Source organism: Coturnix japonica, chromosome 2, assembly GCF_054131305.1.
Source record: "Coturnix japonica strain WE chromosome 2, WE-NBRP24, whole genome shotgun sequence".
NCBI classification, from domain to species: domain Eukaryota; kingdom Metazoa; phylum Chordata; class Aves; order Galliformes; family Phasianidae; genus Coturnix; species Coturnix japonica.
The window spans coordinates 139,050,182-139,063,409 of NC_140664.1; the positions used below are offsets into that span (position 1 = coordinate 139,050,182).

The 13,228-nt window shown below is 60.7% G+C and overlaps 2 protein-coding genes across 3 annotated transcripts; one reads left to right on the forward strand and one right to left on the reverse strand.

Annotated features, from left to right (window-relative positions):
- Positions 1-32: 32 nt before the first annotated feature.
- RARRES2 (retinoic acid receptor responder 2) lies at positions 33-1,643 on the reverse strand. 2 transcript variants are annotated; one of them, XM_015852777.3, is made up of 5 exons: positions 1,444-1,643; positions 875-979; positions 525-629; positions 305-431; positions 33-191 (listed from the first exon to the last, which is right to left on the reverse strand). In XM_015852777.3, the coding sequence occupies exons 1-4, from the start codon at positions 1,606-1,608 to the stop codon at positions 318-320; spliced, it is 489 nt and encodes a 162-aa protein (XP_015708263.1). In that variant the 5' UTR covers positions 1,609-1,643; the 3' UTR covers positions 33-191; positions 305-317. The 2 variants fall into 2 exon arrangements, with proteins under 2 accessions (XP_015708263.1, XP_015708261.1); XM_015852775.3 differs by having other exon boundaries at positions 33-196.
- Positions 1,644-3,536: 1,893 nt separating this feature from the next.
- On the forward strand, positions 3,537-12,417 carry LOC107308678 (uncharacterized). Its single transcript, XM_085540755.1, has 5 exons — positions 3,537-3,667; positions 5,690-5,849; positions 6,531-6,807; positions 7,445-7,558; positions 7,832-12,417. Exons 2-5 carry the CDS (start codon positions 5,826-5,828, stop codon positions 10,579-10,581), a joined length of 3,165 nt encoding a protein of 1,054 aa, XP_085396881.1. The 5' UTR covers positions 3,537-3,667; positions 5,690-5,825; the 3' UTR covers positions 10,582-12,417.
- The last annotated feature ends 811 nt before the right edge of the window (positions 12,418-13,228 follow it).

Genomic DNA, 13,228 nt, shown 5'->3' on the forward strand with positions numbered 1-13,228 from the left:
GATCCTGGGTGGGAATGAAGTGGAGAACGAGAGGCAGAGCTGGGGTTTAATGGTGCATGCAGACACTGCCAGGAGCTGGGGGGCAGTGCGGGATGACCTTCCCTTCACTGCACAGTGCTGGGGGGTCAGCAAGCTGGGGGCTGGGGGCCCCAGGTCAGCATCTTCCTCCTGGGATGGGGATGTGGTGGCTGCTGTACTGCGGAGAGGTGTAGGACGGGGGGGTGCTCAGGGCTGGTTGCAGGAGGAGGCTGCTGCCTGCAGCTCCCCATGCTCACCCCAGAGGAACATCCCAGGTGGGCCTTACCGTGCATGGGCACCTAGGCTGGCAGCCCCTTGGAGAAAGCAAACATGCCTGGCAGATAGAGGGCATCACTCGCCTTGCCGGCCTCCTCCACAGCCCGGCACTCAGCCTCATCACGGTGTTTGATCTCCTGCAGGGCAGAGCATGGCTGCTGGTATAGCTGTGGGATGTGCCAGCTCCCAGAGCACTTCTTGGGGCTGAGCCCCCCCCTAGAACAGCTCACCTTCACAACCAGGTGGTGGCTGGGGCCACAGTTATAGTACTTGTCCAGCACCCTGGGGACATCGCTGTTGTCAAACTTGTAGCAGGCCAAGCAGGCTGGCTTCCTCTGTGGAGACAACGTGGCCATCACAAGCAGTCCCAGCACCCGGCCCCCACCACCAGCCCTGGGGATGTCCCCCACGCCCCTGGAGCTGGGCACGGCCATGTCTGATCACCCCCAGCACCAGCAGCTCTGCTGGAGAGGACTGGTGCATGACAACCAGGGCAGGAGGGAGGGAGAAGGGGTGGGACCACCCTGTCCCTGTGTCTGGGGGTGGGGTGCTGGCTCAGGGGGTGCAGCCCCCACCTCACCTTGCTCTCTATGATCCTGCAGTTCTGTCTCCTCTGTGTCTGCTTCTTGCATGCCGTCTGTGCAAGGTTAAGGCGCAGCTGGACGTACGTCCCCGATGAGTCCACCTGGTGCAGGGGAAATGTCCCATGAGAGGTGTGGGGGGAGGTGGGCTGGGGGCCCCAGAGTGTCAGCAGGACCAGGAGTAGGAATGGAGGGACCCCAGCCCCCAAAAAGTGACCCCAGCCCCAAAAAGTAACTCCAGGCACTGCACTGAGGCTCCCAACCCTCAGTATAAACCCATCCTACAGTGCCCAGCTCCCTGCCAGGGAGGGGACAGGAATGGGATGCTGTGTCCTGCCAGGGGACGGCAGGACACCGGCCACTGTTCAGTCCTGCTCACAGTATGGTTAATGAGTAGCTGAGCCCCGTGCCGTGCCAGCAGGCACCGCCGTGGAGCTCTACATCCCCAGCAGTGACACCATGCCACCCACCGTCCCCCTCATTCGGTGACAGCTCGCCCCTCACCTCACACAATTCCACAGCCCCCCTGGAGCAGGACGGGGGTCCCCATACCCCCCCCGGCACTCACTCTCTCGACGGCCCCTTCTACTGACTGCTCCCTAAAGAGCAGCTGGACGTTGCTGCGGCTGTGGAAGTAGTCCAGCACATCCTTCACCACGCGCCGTTGCAGCGGGCTCTGCCCGGCGTCTGCCAACGCCAGCACGGCCACGGCGATGCCCAGCAGCAGCTTCATCCCCGCCGTGCGGCCCGGCCAGCCTCCTGCCCACCACCGCTTGTTGATTTTGGTCTCTCATTAACCGATTTCCTGGGAACTGCCCCTTTCCGCCCACCGGACGGCCCCGCTCAGCCCCCGCAGAGGAGGGGCTGCGGCTGTGGCCAGAGGCGCGCGGGGATGGATGGCGGCAGCCTTGACCCCATCGTCAGCTCCGTCCCCAGCACATCAAAGCCCGGTGGGGAGAGGTGAAGGGGGGCAAAGACAGAGCAGAGATCTGTCCTAAGGCAGCAGCGCAGCGATGGCTCTGGGGCTGATGGGGGCCTGAGCCCCACGGTGGAGATGGGACTGCAAACAACATCCCCCACCCTCAGGAACCCCACAAGCAGCAGTGCACAGAGCTGGCACTTTGGGGAGCTTTCTGGGTTCTGCCATTCCAAGCACACAGAATCACAGAATGACCCGGGTTGGAAGGGACCTCAAGGATCATGTAGTTCTGACCCCCCTGCCTGGCAGGGCCACCAAACATACACCTTTACTAGATCAGGTTGCCCAGGGCCCCGTCCAACCTGGCCTTGAACACCTCCAAGGATGGGGCATCCACAACCTCACTGGGCAGCCTGTTCCAGGACCTAACCACTCTTCTAGTAAAGAACTTTCCCCTAACATCCAACCTAAATCTTCCCTCCTTCAACTTAAAACCATTCCCCTAGTCCTGCTATTATCAGCCCTTTCGAAGAGTTTACTCCCCTCCTGGGAGTAAGTTCCCTTCAGGTATTGAAAGGCTTCAATGAGGTCACCCCGCAACCTTCTCTTCTCCAGGCTGAACAAACCCAACTCCCTCAGCCTGTCCTCATAGGGGAGGTGCTCCAGCCCCCTGATCATCTTTGTGGCCCTCCTCTGGACCCTTTCCAAAATCTCCATATCTTTTTTGTACTTAGGGCTCCACACCTGGACACAGTACTCCAGATGGGGCCTCACAAGAGCAGAGTAGAGAGGGACGATCACCTCCCTATCCCTGCTGACCACCCCTCTCCTGATGGAGCCCAGGATCCCATTTGCTTTCCGGGCTGCCAGAGCGCACTGCTGGCTCATGTTGAGTCTCTCGTCCATTAGGACCCCCAGGTCCTTCTCAGCCGAGCTGCTCTCAAGGACAACTCCTCCCAGCCTGTACAGGTGCCTGGGGTTCTTCCGGCCCAAGTGCCAAACCTTGCACTTTGCCGTGTTGAACCTCATTAGGTTCACCCGAGCCCAGCTACCCACGCTTTACAGCTTTTCTCTGCATTTGGCTGCTTTCCTTGGAGTTTTTCTGGCCTGAAAGGGCTGAGTTTGTCTCTGAGCCAGCAGTGCTTCCTTCCAGCAGAATCACAGCACGGCCTGCATTGCACAGGCCCACAGTGCTCATCCATCCCAACCCCCTGCTGTGTGCAGGGTCACAACCACAGCCCAGGCTGCCCAGAGCCACATCCAGCCTGGCCTTGAATGGCTGCAGGGATGGGGCACCCACAGCCTCCTTGTTCCATTTAATGCCTGCAGGGATGGGGCACCCACAGCCTCCTCGTTCCATTTAATGCCTGCAGGGATGGGGCACCCACAGTACAAGGCCACAACCCCGTCAGATGGGTGATGGGGGCTGAAAGGGGAACAAGAGTTATAACGCAGGTAGATGTTAACGAGGCTCTGACTGGTGAGTGTCGGTACGTGCCACAATGCCCTCCAGCTCTTATGGGACGGGACTGGAGCCAATCAGAGGTCGGGTAACAGATGGTAAGAACAAGGAATCTTGTTCTTCCGGTACTCTATGGTACCACTTCCGGTCGCTCTGGCGGCGCTCTGCAGTCTCTATGGTGCCGCGCGCTACTTCCGCCCCACCCCCCCCAGGCCTACGGGTGCCGCCGCGGGACACGCGCTGATCCGGAAGTGCGGGTCGGGGTGATCTCGCGAGACTACAGAGAGCCGCGCGCGACTCTTCCTTTCCCCGCCCCGCCCCCTTCTCAGTCGCGCGCGCTCCTCCCGACGTCGCCGGCGTGCTGACGTCATCGCCGCGTCAACGTCATTGCGTCGCGGGACGCCGGCGGCCGTGAGTTCCCCCGGGGAGGCGGCCCCGGGGCCGGGGGGGGGGGAGGCCGCCATGGCAGCAACGGGGCCCGGCCGGGCACGGGGCGGGGGGGCGGGACGGGGGGGAGGCGGCGAGGAGAGCGGGAGGGGCCGGGGCGGCGGCCGGGGCCGGGAGGGGCGGGGGGGGCGGTGTCCGTCCCGCTGTGGCCGCACGTCGGTGTGAGGCCCCGCCCGGCCCGATGCCGCCGCTCCCCCCGTTCGCCCCCGTGTGATGCCCCACAACGTGGGCAGCGGCCGCGGGGCCATCGGGAACCGGCTGCTACCGCGTTCAGAACCGACCGCGCCATCTGCACCGAGGCTGAGACGGCTACAAGCAACGTGGAGAGCGGGCCGGGAGGAGTGAAGAGTGAGGGGAGGGAAGGAAGGCGGCCAGAAGGCATCAAAGCCTGAAGACCCGAGGGAGATGTCGAGGCCGAGAGGGCTGAGAGCACGTGGGGAGGCCGGGGGGGTCCAGGGTGTGAAACCAAGAGGACGGTATGGAGGCCTGGAGGCCCAGAGAGAGGCCAGAGTCCAGCCAAGGCACCCAGAGGCCTGTAGATGCAGAGGTAGGCCTGGTGCGAGGCATAGAGACTTCGAGAGATCAATAGGCTTCGAGTTTAAGAAGCTGTCCATTCTAATTTTGAGAGGCAGACACATCCACCTGGGTACCTACATGCTCGTCAAGAGACCTTGAAGCCCCACAAAACAGTCCTGAACAAGGCGATCCCAGCCCCTACCCCCGTCACACCTCTGCTGGGCTGGTCCCCTTGTGGTGGTTGATACCTGATGGATGTTGCTAAGAGTATCGTTGTGCCACAACATCTGGCTGGCAACGCCCACAAGATAGAGAGTTTCTGGGCTCTTAGCTGAATGGCGCAGTCAGATGCACTCAAGGACCCAGAGCCGTTAGTTACAGCAAACTGCATACAGCAGCTCACAGCCCAGCCTTTCACACTGAGCCACTAGTGCTCTCAGCAGCAGATTGCCCTAAATAGCCCTCCTAATTAGTGCTGGGTGCTTATCAAGGCATCTGCAACGTGGCTGAGGCTCAAGAGAGTGTACTTCCTTGTAGTAATTGTGGTCATGCAGAGCTGGGCAAGATTGCTCTAATGATTGAGCAGGAAGAGTCACACACCCACCTTGCACTGTTTCCAGTCATGCTCTTGTTTGCTCACAACATGGTGTTTTCACACAAAGCCTCACAAGGACTCGGGTTTCTCACCATGTGACATCTGTAGGGCACAGGCAGCACAGATGTGGGGCCCAGGAAGTACTGAACATCCGATGGTGTTCTGCTCCAGCCCTGGGCACTGTGTGGGGAAGCTGCGGTGTGCTGGGCAGCTGCTTGGAAATGTGAAGTTCACAGGCTGTGAGATTGCAGCGGTTTCTTGGTGCCATCGTGCTCCGTAATCAGCAGCATCACTTTTGAATCGAGTGTCCTGTGCAGGCCGGGTCAGGGCTGGGACATGTGTGAACCCTGGAGTCGTTGTAAAGTGGTGCTGGACTGTGGGAGCGCAGTGGCTGTCAGTGTCCTCAGGGGCTGCGCAGTGTTGTGCTGCCGCTGGAGGAAGCAGCGAGTCCTGCGGCCCTTCAGCAAAAGCAGATGTTTTTTTTTCTGTCTGAGGCCTCCCTGAAACCAGCATCGACATGGAGTGAAGGCCGCTTGGCTCGCAGCTGGGCATCCCTTGCAGCCGGGGCGCGTGGCGATGGTGCCAGGCTCTGGGCAGGGCGAGCGTGGCCGGGCACGGCCGCGTTCCGTGGGGCCGTGGAGCTGCGGCCTTCCCCTCCCTGCAGGCAGCAGCGCGGGGCCTCCCTGCGCCTACAAATCCCAGCAGCACCAGGGGCTGCAGGAGGCTGCACTGTAAACAGAGGATCTGAACTCAGGCCAGACCCCGCCGCTGGCTCCTTCCTTTCCCCTCGGAGAGCTCGGAGGAGGAGGAGGGTCCGGGCGCCCGCCCAGCCGCTCCCCGCCGCGCGCTGCGCTCACACTGCTCTGCTCCCGCAGGGACCCGCAGCCATTTGGAGGAAGTTGGGGAAGCTCCAAACCGGCACTGGAAGGTGGAAGGAGAGGACAGTCGCCGCCCCGCGTCACTCCAAGAGCTTGCGTCCCCCCCGCGTGCCAGCTGGGCCCTGGGGGAACCATGTCTGCGGGGGGGGCTCCCCAGGTACGGCGGGGCGGTGGCGGGCTGTGCTCCATCCCCGAGGGCCTCTTGCAGCGCGCTGTGGGGGGGAGCTGAGCTGCGTATCCTCTTTTGTGCTGCAGCGCTTCCGTGGTGGTGGCTTTTTGGTGGTTTCCCAGGGTCTGGAAACCCCCCTGGTGGTTTCTTGCTTTTCTTGTCGTTTAGAAATGCTGTAACCCAAGGAAGCGCCGCTTGTCCCGTGCAAGACTTTTCCTTTTAAATTGTCACTTCTTGAAGTTGTGACAGTCATCGAAGTGCTGGCTGGTCTCAGTGCCTTGTGCCATCTGTTCTCCTTGTGTTCCTGCCAAACTGCAGCAGAGCTCTGAGGGAGGAAGAGAGGAGTCCTGGGGAGGGAAGGTGGGTGGGATGGGTGCTGAGCTCTGCAGGAGGGCTGCTTTGGGCTCCTACAGAGGTCTCCTCCTCTGGTCCTGACCCTGGCTTGGTTGGGAAGTGAGGCTCAGCGGTCACAGCCGCAGGCAGCCTGGGTGGATCACCCAGGTGGGTCAGGAGGGTGGTGGGCACGGGGCATCGGCCCAGAGCAAGCTCCTCTTGAGGGAGCCTGCTGGGCAATGCTCTGCTGATAGGGAAGCTGAGGCAGCTGTGTTGTGCTGAAACAAGTCAGGGGCACAGTGGGAAATATCACAGGGTCCCTGTGACACCTCCTAGCACCCGGCTCCTGCACGAGGGAAAGGCCAAGGAAGCGCTCAGGGTGCCATGATGCTGCCAAGCACTTCTGTGTGTGGTGAAAACCCAGAGAACAGAGAAAACCAAACCGAACCAAACCAGAAAAGCGATGGCCAGCTGCTGAAACGCCTCTCCTCTCTCCTGGAGCAGCCTGCCCACATCCTGAACCTGCTGCCTTACCCCAGGCTGAACGAGGTGCCCAGGGCTGGACATGAGCTGGGTTCTGCGGGTGCAGAGATCCCCTCTGACCCCTGCACAGGTGAGGGCTCAGGGCTGGTTGGGGGCTCACCCACAAGGGAGTGGGTTTGTTGCTGCATTTCTGCATTCCCTGGAGTGCAGTCCTTGGAGGGGCTGCAGCAGGGCTGGAAGGAGCAGAGGGGGGGGAGTAGAAACTGTACATAAATGTGTGCAAGTGTGGCACCCAGGGAGGAAACCCCCCGCCTGCGCTGCAGCCGCTCTGCCTGGCAGCAGGGCTCCTCTTGTACAGATGCAGCCTTTTCTTCTGTTTGGGAGGTTCGTGTTGTAATTAATTGCATTTTTGTGGTAGCCTTTGAAATCCTGTCATAAAAGCGCCAGGTAAGATCTAAGGATATTTGGGCGAGTTTGTGAAAGACTTTGGAAAGAACATTGTTTTCCAAGGAATGGTGTTCTCTCTCACCTTTCACTGGAGCACACGTTGCCAGGAGGAGGGAGCATGGAGCTTGTGTTTCTTTTTATCTTTAATTATGCTTCAGGCAGTAGGAGCTTAAAATAGATGAAAGCGATGCCCTGAGGCTTAGTTAATTTTAGCTTATTTGTGAATTAATGCAGGCATCTCCAGCATAATGATGTGTATGCCGAATGCGTGTTTTGCAGTGTGACAGTTCATGGTGACCAGCTCTTATCCCTTCAACCAGGCTACAGATTTTTCAAGCCCGGTGGCTTGTTCGGTATTAAACAGTTGGAGGAGCCGTTCCCTGAAGGCCAGCAGATGCAGGAGGACAGCAAGATCCTCGTGAGCCCCTGTGCAGGTAGGTGTTGCACGTGTCCTCACTGGGGCTGCTGGAAATTGGCCTTGGCAGGGGATGATGGTCTTGTTGGAGAGCTGCTTGCAGCCATTTGAGGCCATTTAATGGGATTTATTTTATTTTATTTTGCTATTACTGCTGTCTGCCAACGTTGCACTCACCAAGCCATGGGGGAATAGGGCTCTGGAGAGGGTCCTAAACCCCCTGGTTAATTAGGGTGCTTTAAACCGAGTGAAAGACGCTGATGTTTACACTCTGAATCTTTTTGACATCTAGTTGAGCCTGTCCGAACGAACAAGGTGGAGCAGCCTGATGAGAAGCCCGGGGTTGCTGCAGGCTCTTTGGAGCTGTACCCCACTGGTGCCAGCAGCTCTGGCCGCTGGTTCCATGGCGGGCAGCGCGCACCTGAGCGGGCAGGCACGGAGCGGGATGGCGCAGCCGGCCTCAGCCCGCTGCCCTCCAGGGTGGGCTGCTGGGTGCCCCAGCTTGGCAACGGCCCCTTCCGCTGTGCCCAGTGTGGGAAGGGCTTCCGTCAGAAGCAGAGCCTCATCACTCACGAGAGGATCCACACCGGGGAGAAACCATACAGGTGCGGGGACTGCGGGAAGAGCTTCAGCCAGCGCCCCAACCTGCTGACCCACCGCCGTGTGCATACTGGGGAACGCCCCTTCCCCTGCACGCAGTGTGGCAAGAGCTTCAGCCAGAAGGCCAACCTCCTGGCCCACCAGCGCATCCACGCCGCCAATGAGAAGGCACTGGCTGGGGGGGAGCAGGAGGACGGTGGCTCTGGCAAACCGAAGCTGCGGGCTACGCAGCGGAGCTACCAGGATGACACCCCTTTTGTGTGCCCCGAGTGTGGGAAGAGCTTCCGACAGAAGCCCAACCTCATCACGCACCGGCGCATCCACACAGGCGAGCGGCCCTTCACCTGCTTCCTGTGTGGCAGGAGCTTCAACCAGAAGACCAACCTGGTGACACACTACCGTGTGCACACCGGGGAGCGCCCCTTTGCCTGCACCCAGTGCGGCAAGCGCTTCACCCAGAAAACCAACCTCGTGACACACCAGAGCACCCACACTGATGTCCGCCCCTACCCCTGCGGGCAGTGCCAGAAGTGCTTCAAGGACAAAGTGTCCCTTAAAGCCCACCAGAAGACACATGCACCACGCCAGCGGAGGTGCCCAGGACGGGCTCCGGCTCCCACCCTGCCCTTTGGGGCTGCGCCTACACTGCTGCAGCCAGGCAGCCTGGAGCAAGAGGCTCCTTTCAGCTCCATGCCACCGCTGCCTGTTCAGAAGATCCCTGAAGGCCAAGAGCTATACTCGTGCACGGAGAAGGGTTTTCCCTCAAAGGAGCAGCTGCTGCCCGCGCAACAGGCCCCGCTGGGGGAGCAGGCCTTCCCCTGCGTGCAGTGTGGAGAAGGGTTTTGCCCCAAGGTGACTCTGCTCCGGCCACAGCACGGCCCCGCTGCTGAGGCTCCTGCTGGCTGCACTGCAGGCTTCAGCCCCGGCCCACACCTCCTGGGGCACCTGGGGGTGCAGCCTGTCCTTGGGGATGGCACTGCCCCCACACCGCCCACCCCTGGAGCGGAGAAGCCCTTCATCTGCAATCAGTGTGGCAACAGCTTTGGCCTGTGGATCTCCCTGGTTGCTCACCAGAAGACTCACGTGGGGCAGAAGTCCTACCAGTGCCCTGAGCATGACAAGAGCTCTGGAGATGAGCTGTCCACCAAATCTCCCCAGGAGAAGGACATGGAGGGGAGAGCCTGGCTGTGCCCCGAGTGCGGGAGAAGCTTTGTGCAGTATGATCGCTTGTTAAAGCACCGCCAGAACCACCGGGGCCGGGGTCCTTACCGCTGTGACGTCTGCGGGAAGAGGTTCAGCCTGAAGACCAACCTGGTGACTCACCAGCGCATCCACACCGGTGAGCGGCCCTTCACCTGTGGCGTCTGCGGCCGCCGCTTCAACCAGAAGGGCAACCTGGTGACACATTACCGCACGCACACCGGGGAGCGGCCCTTCGCCTGCACCCAGTGCGGCAAGCGCTTCGCCCAGAAGCCCAACCTCATCGCCCACCAGAAGACCCACTCGGGCAGGCAACCCTTCACTTGTCTAGAGTGCCCCAAGCGCTTCAAGAGCAAGCTCTCCCTCCGGGTCCATCAGCGCGTGCACGTGGTGGAGCAGCCCCAGAGTGAGCCGGGCCCCGGCCAGACACCGCCCAGCCTGCAGAGCCACCCCGGCAGCCCGTACCCCTGCTCACTCTGCGGGGAGGCCTTTGAGGAGCATGGCGAGCTGCAATTGCACCGGCAGGGCCACGCTGGCGAGCGGCCGCACGCCTGCGCTGAGTGCGGCAAGCGCTTCCGACAGAAGGTGAACCTGGCTGTACATCAGAGGACCCACACCGGGGAGCGGCCCTTCCATTGTGCTGAGTGCGGGAAGGGCTTTAGCCAGAAGGCTCACCTCCTCCGGCACCGCCGGACGCACACCGGTGGTGTGCCACCGTCCTGCTGCGAGGGGACCTGCCCAGCGCACCGCGAGGAGACAGATGCCAATGCTGCCCTGGGGAAGGGCCCTGCACCGCCTGGCACACTGCTGCCTCCCTGCTCCCGTGGAGCTGTGCAGGGATCACTGCCACGGGAAGAGCTACGGCCAGGAGCACCGCCTGGCCCGAACAGAGCAGAGAGCCCATCTGGGGCTGCAGACATCCTTCTGCAGCTGATGCAGGAAGAGCAGCACCTAGTGTCTGGCTCGCAGCACCCGCCGGAGGCACCCGCGGGGCAGTGCCCCTGCAAGTGCTCCGAGGGTGGGGAAGGGCTGGGTGGGAAGCCCAGCCTGCAGCCACAGTGCTGCTGTGCCGACTGTGTGACCCAGAGGCAGCTGCTGCTGAAGCCCCAGCATGACTGCCGTGCTGAGATCTGGTGCAAGTACAGTGGCTGCAGCAGAAGCTTTGAGGACAAGAGAGTCCTGAGAGTGCCTGAGAGAGCACACAGCGAAGAGAAAACCTCGCCGTGCCCCAGCTGCTTGTAACATGCCAGCTGCCAACGAGCCCATCCACGCGAGGGACTGTACCTTGTCATTCTTGCAGTAGGGACACCAAACTTGGCTAGGTGAGAGCTCACACCAAGAGCCAACTGCTGACCAAATGTGGACCTGTAAGAGTCTGAGGCAGGGAAGGCTGCGAGTGGCTGCGAGTTGGAGCCTGGAGGGGCTCAAGAGGACTGTGGTGGTTCTTGGGAACAGGACATTTGTGAGTGAAGCACCCTGGAGGTGGGGTGCGAGATGCAGCAGGTTGGTCGTGAGGCAGTGAATGGACTCGGACACAACGTGTGAGCTTTCTGTGTTATGAACATACCAAATTTGTAAGGCAGGTGGAGCTGAGGAGCAGCAGGCGCTGGATCATGGGTCTACAGCGCTTCTGCCAGCACCTGCCTGTGAAGAGTTGGATTGTGAGGAATGGGGAGGAGCTCGGGATCCTGCATGCTGACTTAAGGATCGCTTCTGCCATGCAGGAGGCCGGGCAGAGGCATGTCTGCTGGGGCCTGGCTCCAGGCTGAGCGCTGCAGTCCTGCAACATGCAGACCTGGCGTGGGGTGGAGAGGGGCCTTGGTGGGCTTGGAGCTTCTGCCAGAGCCCTCCGTCCTAATCATCCAGACTGATGACCCTCCACAAAATGTCTGAGGGATGGAGAGCTGTGCCCCGCTGTTGGCTGCCCACCAGCATGGGCCGAGGAGGAGCAGCTTTGCTGGGGGACGAGCGAGCTTCAGAAGGGCAGTGATGGGTCCCTTCTGCCTCGAGGACCCTTGAGGATCGCAGCTTAGCATCTCCTCTGAGCCGGGAGGGGTAATACAGGGTGTATATGGGGGGTGGGGATGGGGAATGTAGCTTCTGCTTCTGTACTTGCTCTGTGGATAACCTTTCTGACTAGCACCTCTTTCTGGTACTCACCTTACTTCTGCATAGATAACCAGGAGTGCCGGGCAGTGGTGTCTGCACTGCCCACAGCTGTGCTTGTGCTCTCGGGCAAGCAGTGTGGAGCTGTCTGGCTGGGGCAGGGCTGTGGGGCAGAGCTTTAGGGATGGGAACTGCAGGCCTGGAAGCTGTTCCCACTTGGAAAACATGCTTCGCATAAAAGGGGAAACAAATCTTGCCTGCTGTGCCCAGAGAGGCTGGCTTGCCATTGCTGCCCTCGTGCTGTGAGCTGTGCAGCCAGCCCCAGCCCAAGCAGCACAGCCCTGTCTCGCTTTGCTCAGCTGCAGAGCCTCCTTGCTGCCATGCAAAGACCTTCGCTGAGGACACACGGGACGCTGTTAGCAGTGCCCGGTTCAGTGCAATCCTGGGTGCGCTCTGCCTGCCGCCACCTCCCCTGTGTTTTGGGGCATATCTCAGAGTGTGGCATTGGGGAACACTTCTTGCTGTGCCGTGAGCAAGCACCGCATCGGCTGCCCAGCACGGAGGTGGGGTCTCCATTCCAGGAGATGTCCCAACACCCAAATGGACGTGGCCTGGGACAGAGGGTCTGGTGGCCTCAATGGGCAGGAATGGAGCAGGCAATAACCAGAGCTGCTCGGCTCCAGGGCTTGGAGCAGCCATGAGGGCACACCGGGATGGTCCTGCTGGACCTGCGTGCTGGGTAAGGATGTTTTCCATTAGCAAAGTGCCCAGCTGGTGGCACGACCACGCGAATGGTGGTGGCATCCTGGGATGGAGTCCCTGGCTCCATCCCCAGGCAGGGAGTGGGCATTGCCCCCTCCAGCACTCAGCCCCGCTCCCTTCCTTCCACCCAGCATCATGCTCCAGCGACACTTTAGGTCCTTGCAACTCTATTTTTTTGAGGTTATTTAAAATAAAAGCTTTCTCACAGCATTTCCTGCCTCCTCCTTTGTGGGACAGCACTCTTCCCCAGCCCTCGGGGTGGGAGCCACCCGTCCATCCTTGGTGCAGTTTATAACCATGCTGCTGGCAGAGCTGCCTGCAGAGGCCTTCCTGGCTTTTGCATCTCATATCAGAAGGCTCACATAGTGAAGGGCTCAAGGCAGCAGCTTGTCAGTAAAGCTGTATTGGATGTGTGGTGCTTTTTAAAGCCAGGACTCTTCCCAGAAGCTGGGCTGGGGCTGCCCCTCGTGGGGCCATGCTTTGCTCTCCCCATCATTTCCCACCAGGGGCTGACAGCCCCCCCAGAGCTGTAATTGCTGTGAGTTGTACATCAGGGCAGGCCTTGGCCCCACACGCCTCCCCATGAGCAGCTCCTTCACTTCTCTGCCTCTGCAGCCCTTTGAGTCCCGTGGGCCTTTGTTGCCCTTCCCATTCTGCTGGCTGCAGTCCCTGCTGGGTGGCTGGGATGGGATCCTGGGGCGCGGTGCTGCCGGAATGCTGCTCGTTGGGTGCGTGGAGACATGCAGGCCCCGTCCTGTCCCACATTGCTCCTTCCCTGTCCCATCCTGCTGCTCCACCTCCCACCATAAGGCAGAAGACACCTCAGCTGTGCTCCGTGTCCCCACTGTCCTCACCCTTCCCTGAGATGCCACGTCTAGCTGTGATCGCGATCCCATTGGGAAGGGGAGTCATAGAAAAAGGGGTGTTGGAAAAGACCTGTGAGATCCCCCCACTCCCCGCCCCCTCCATGCCCACCAACCATGCCCCCCAGTGCCACATCCCCGCAGTCCTTGAACACCCT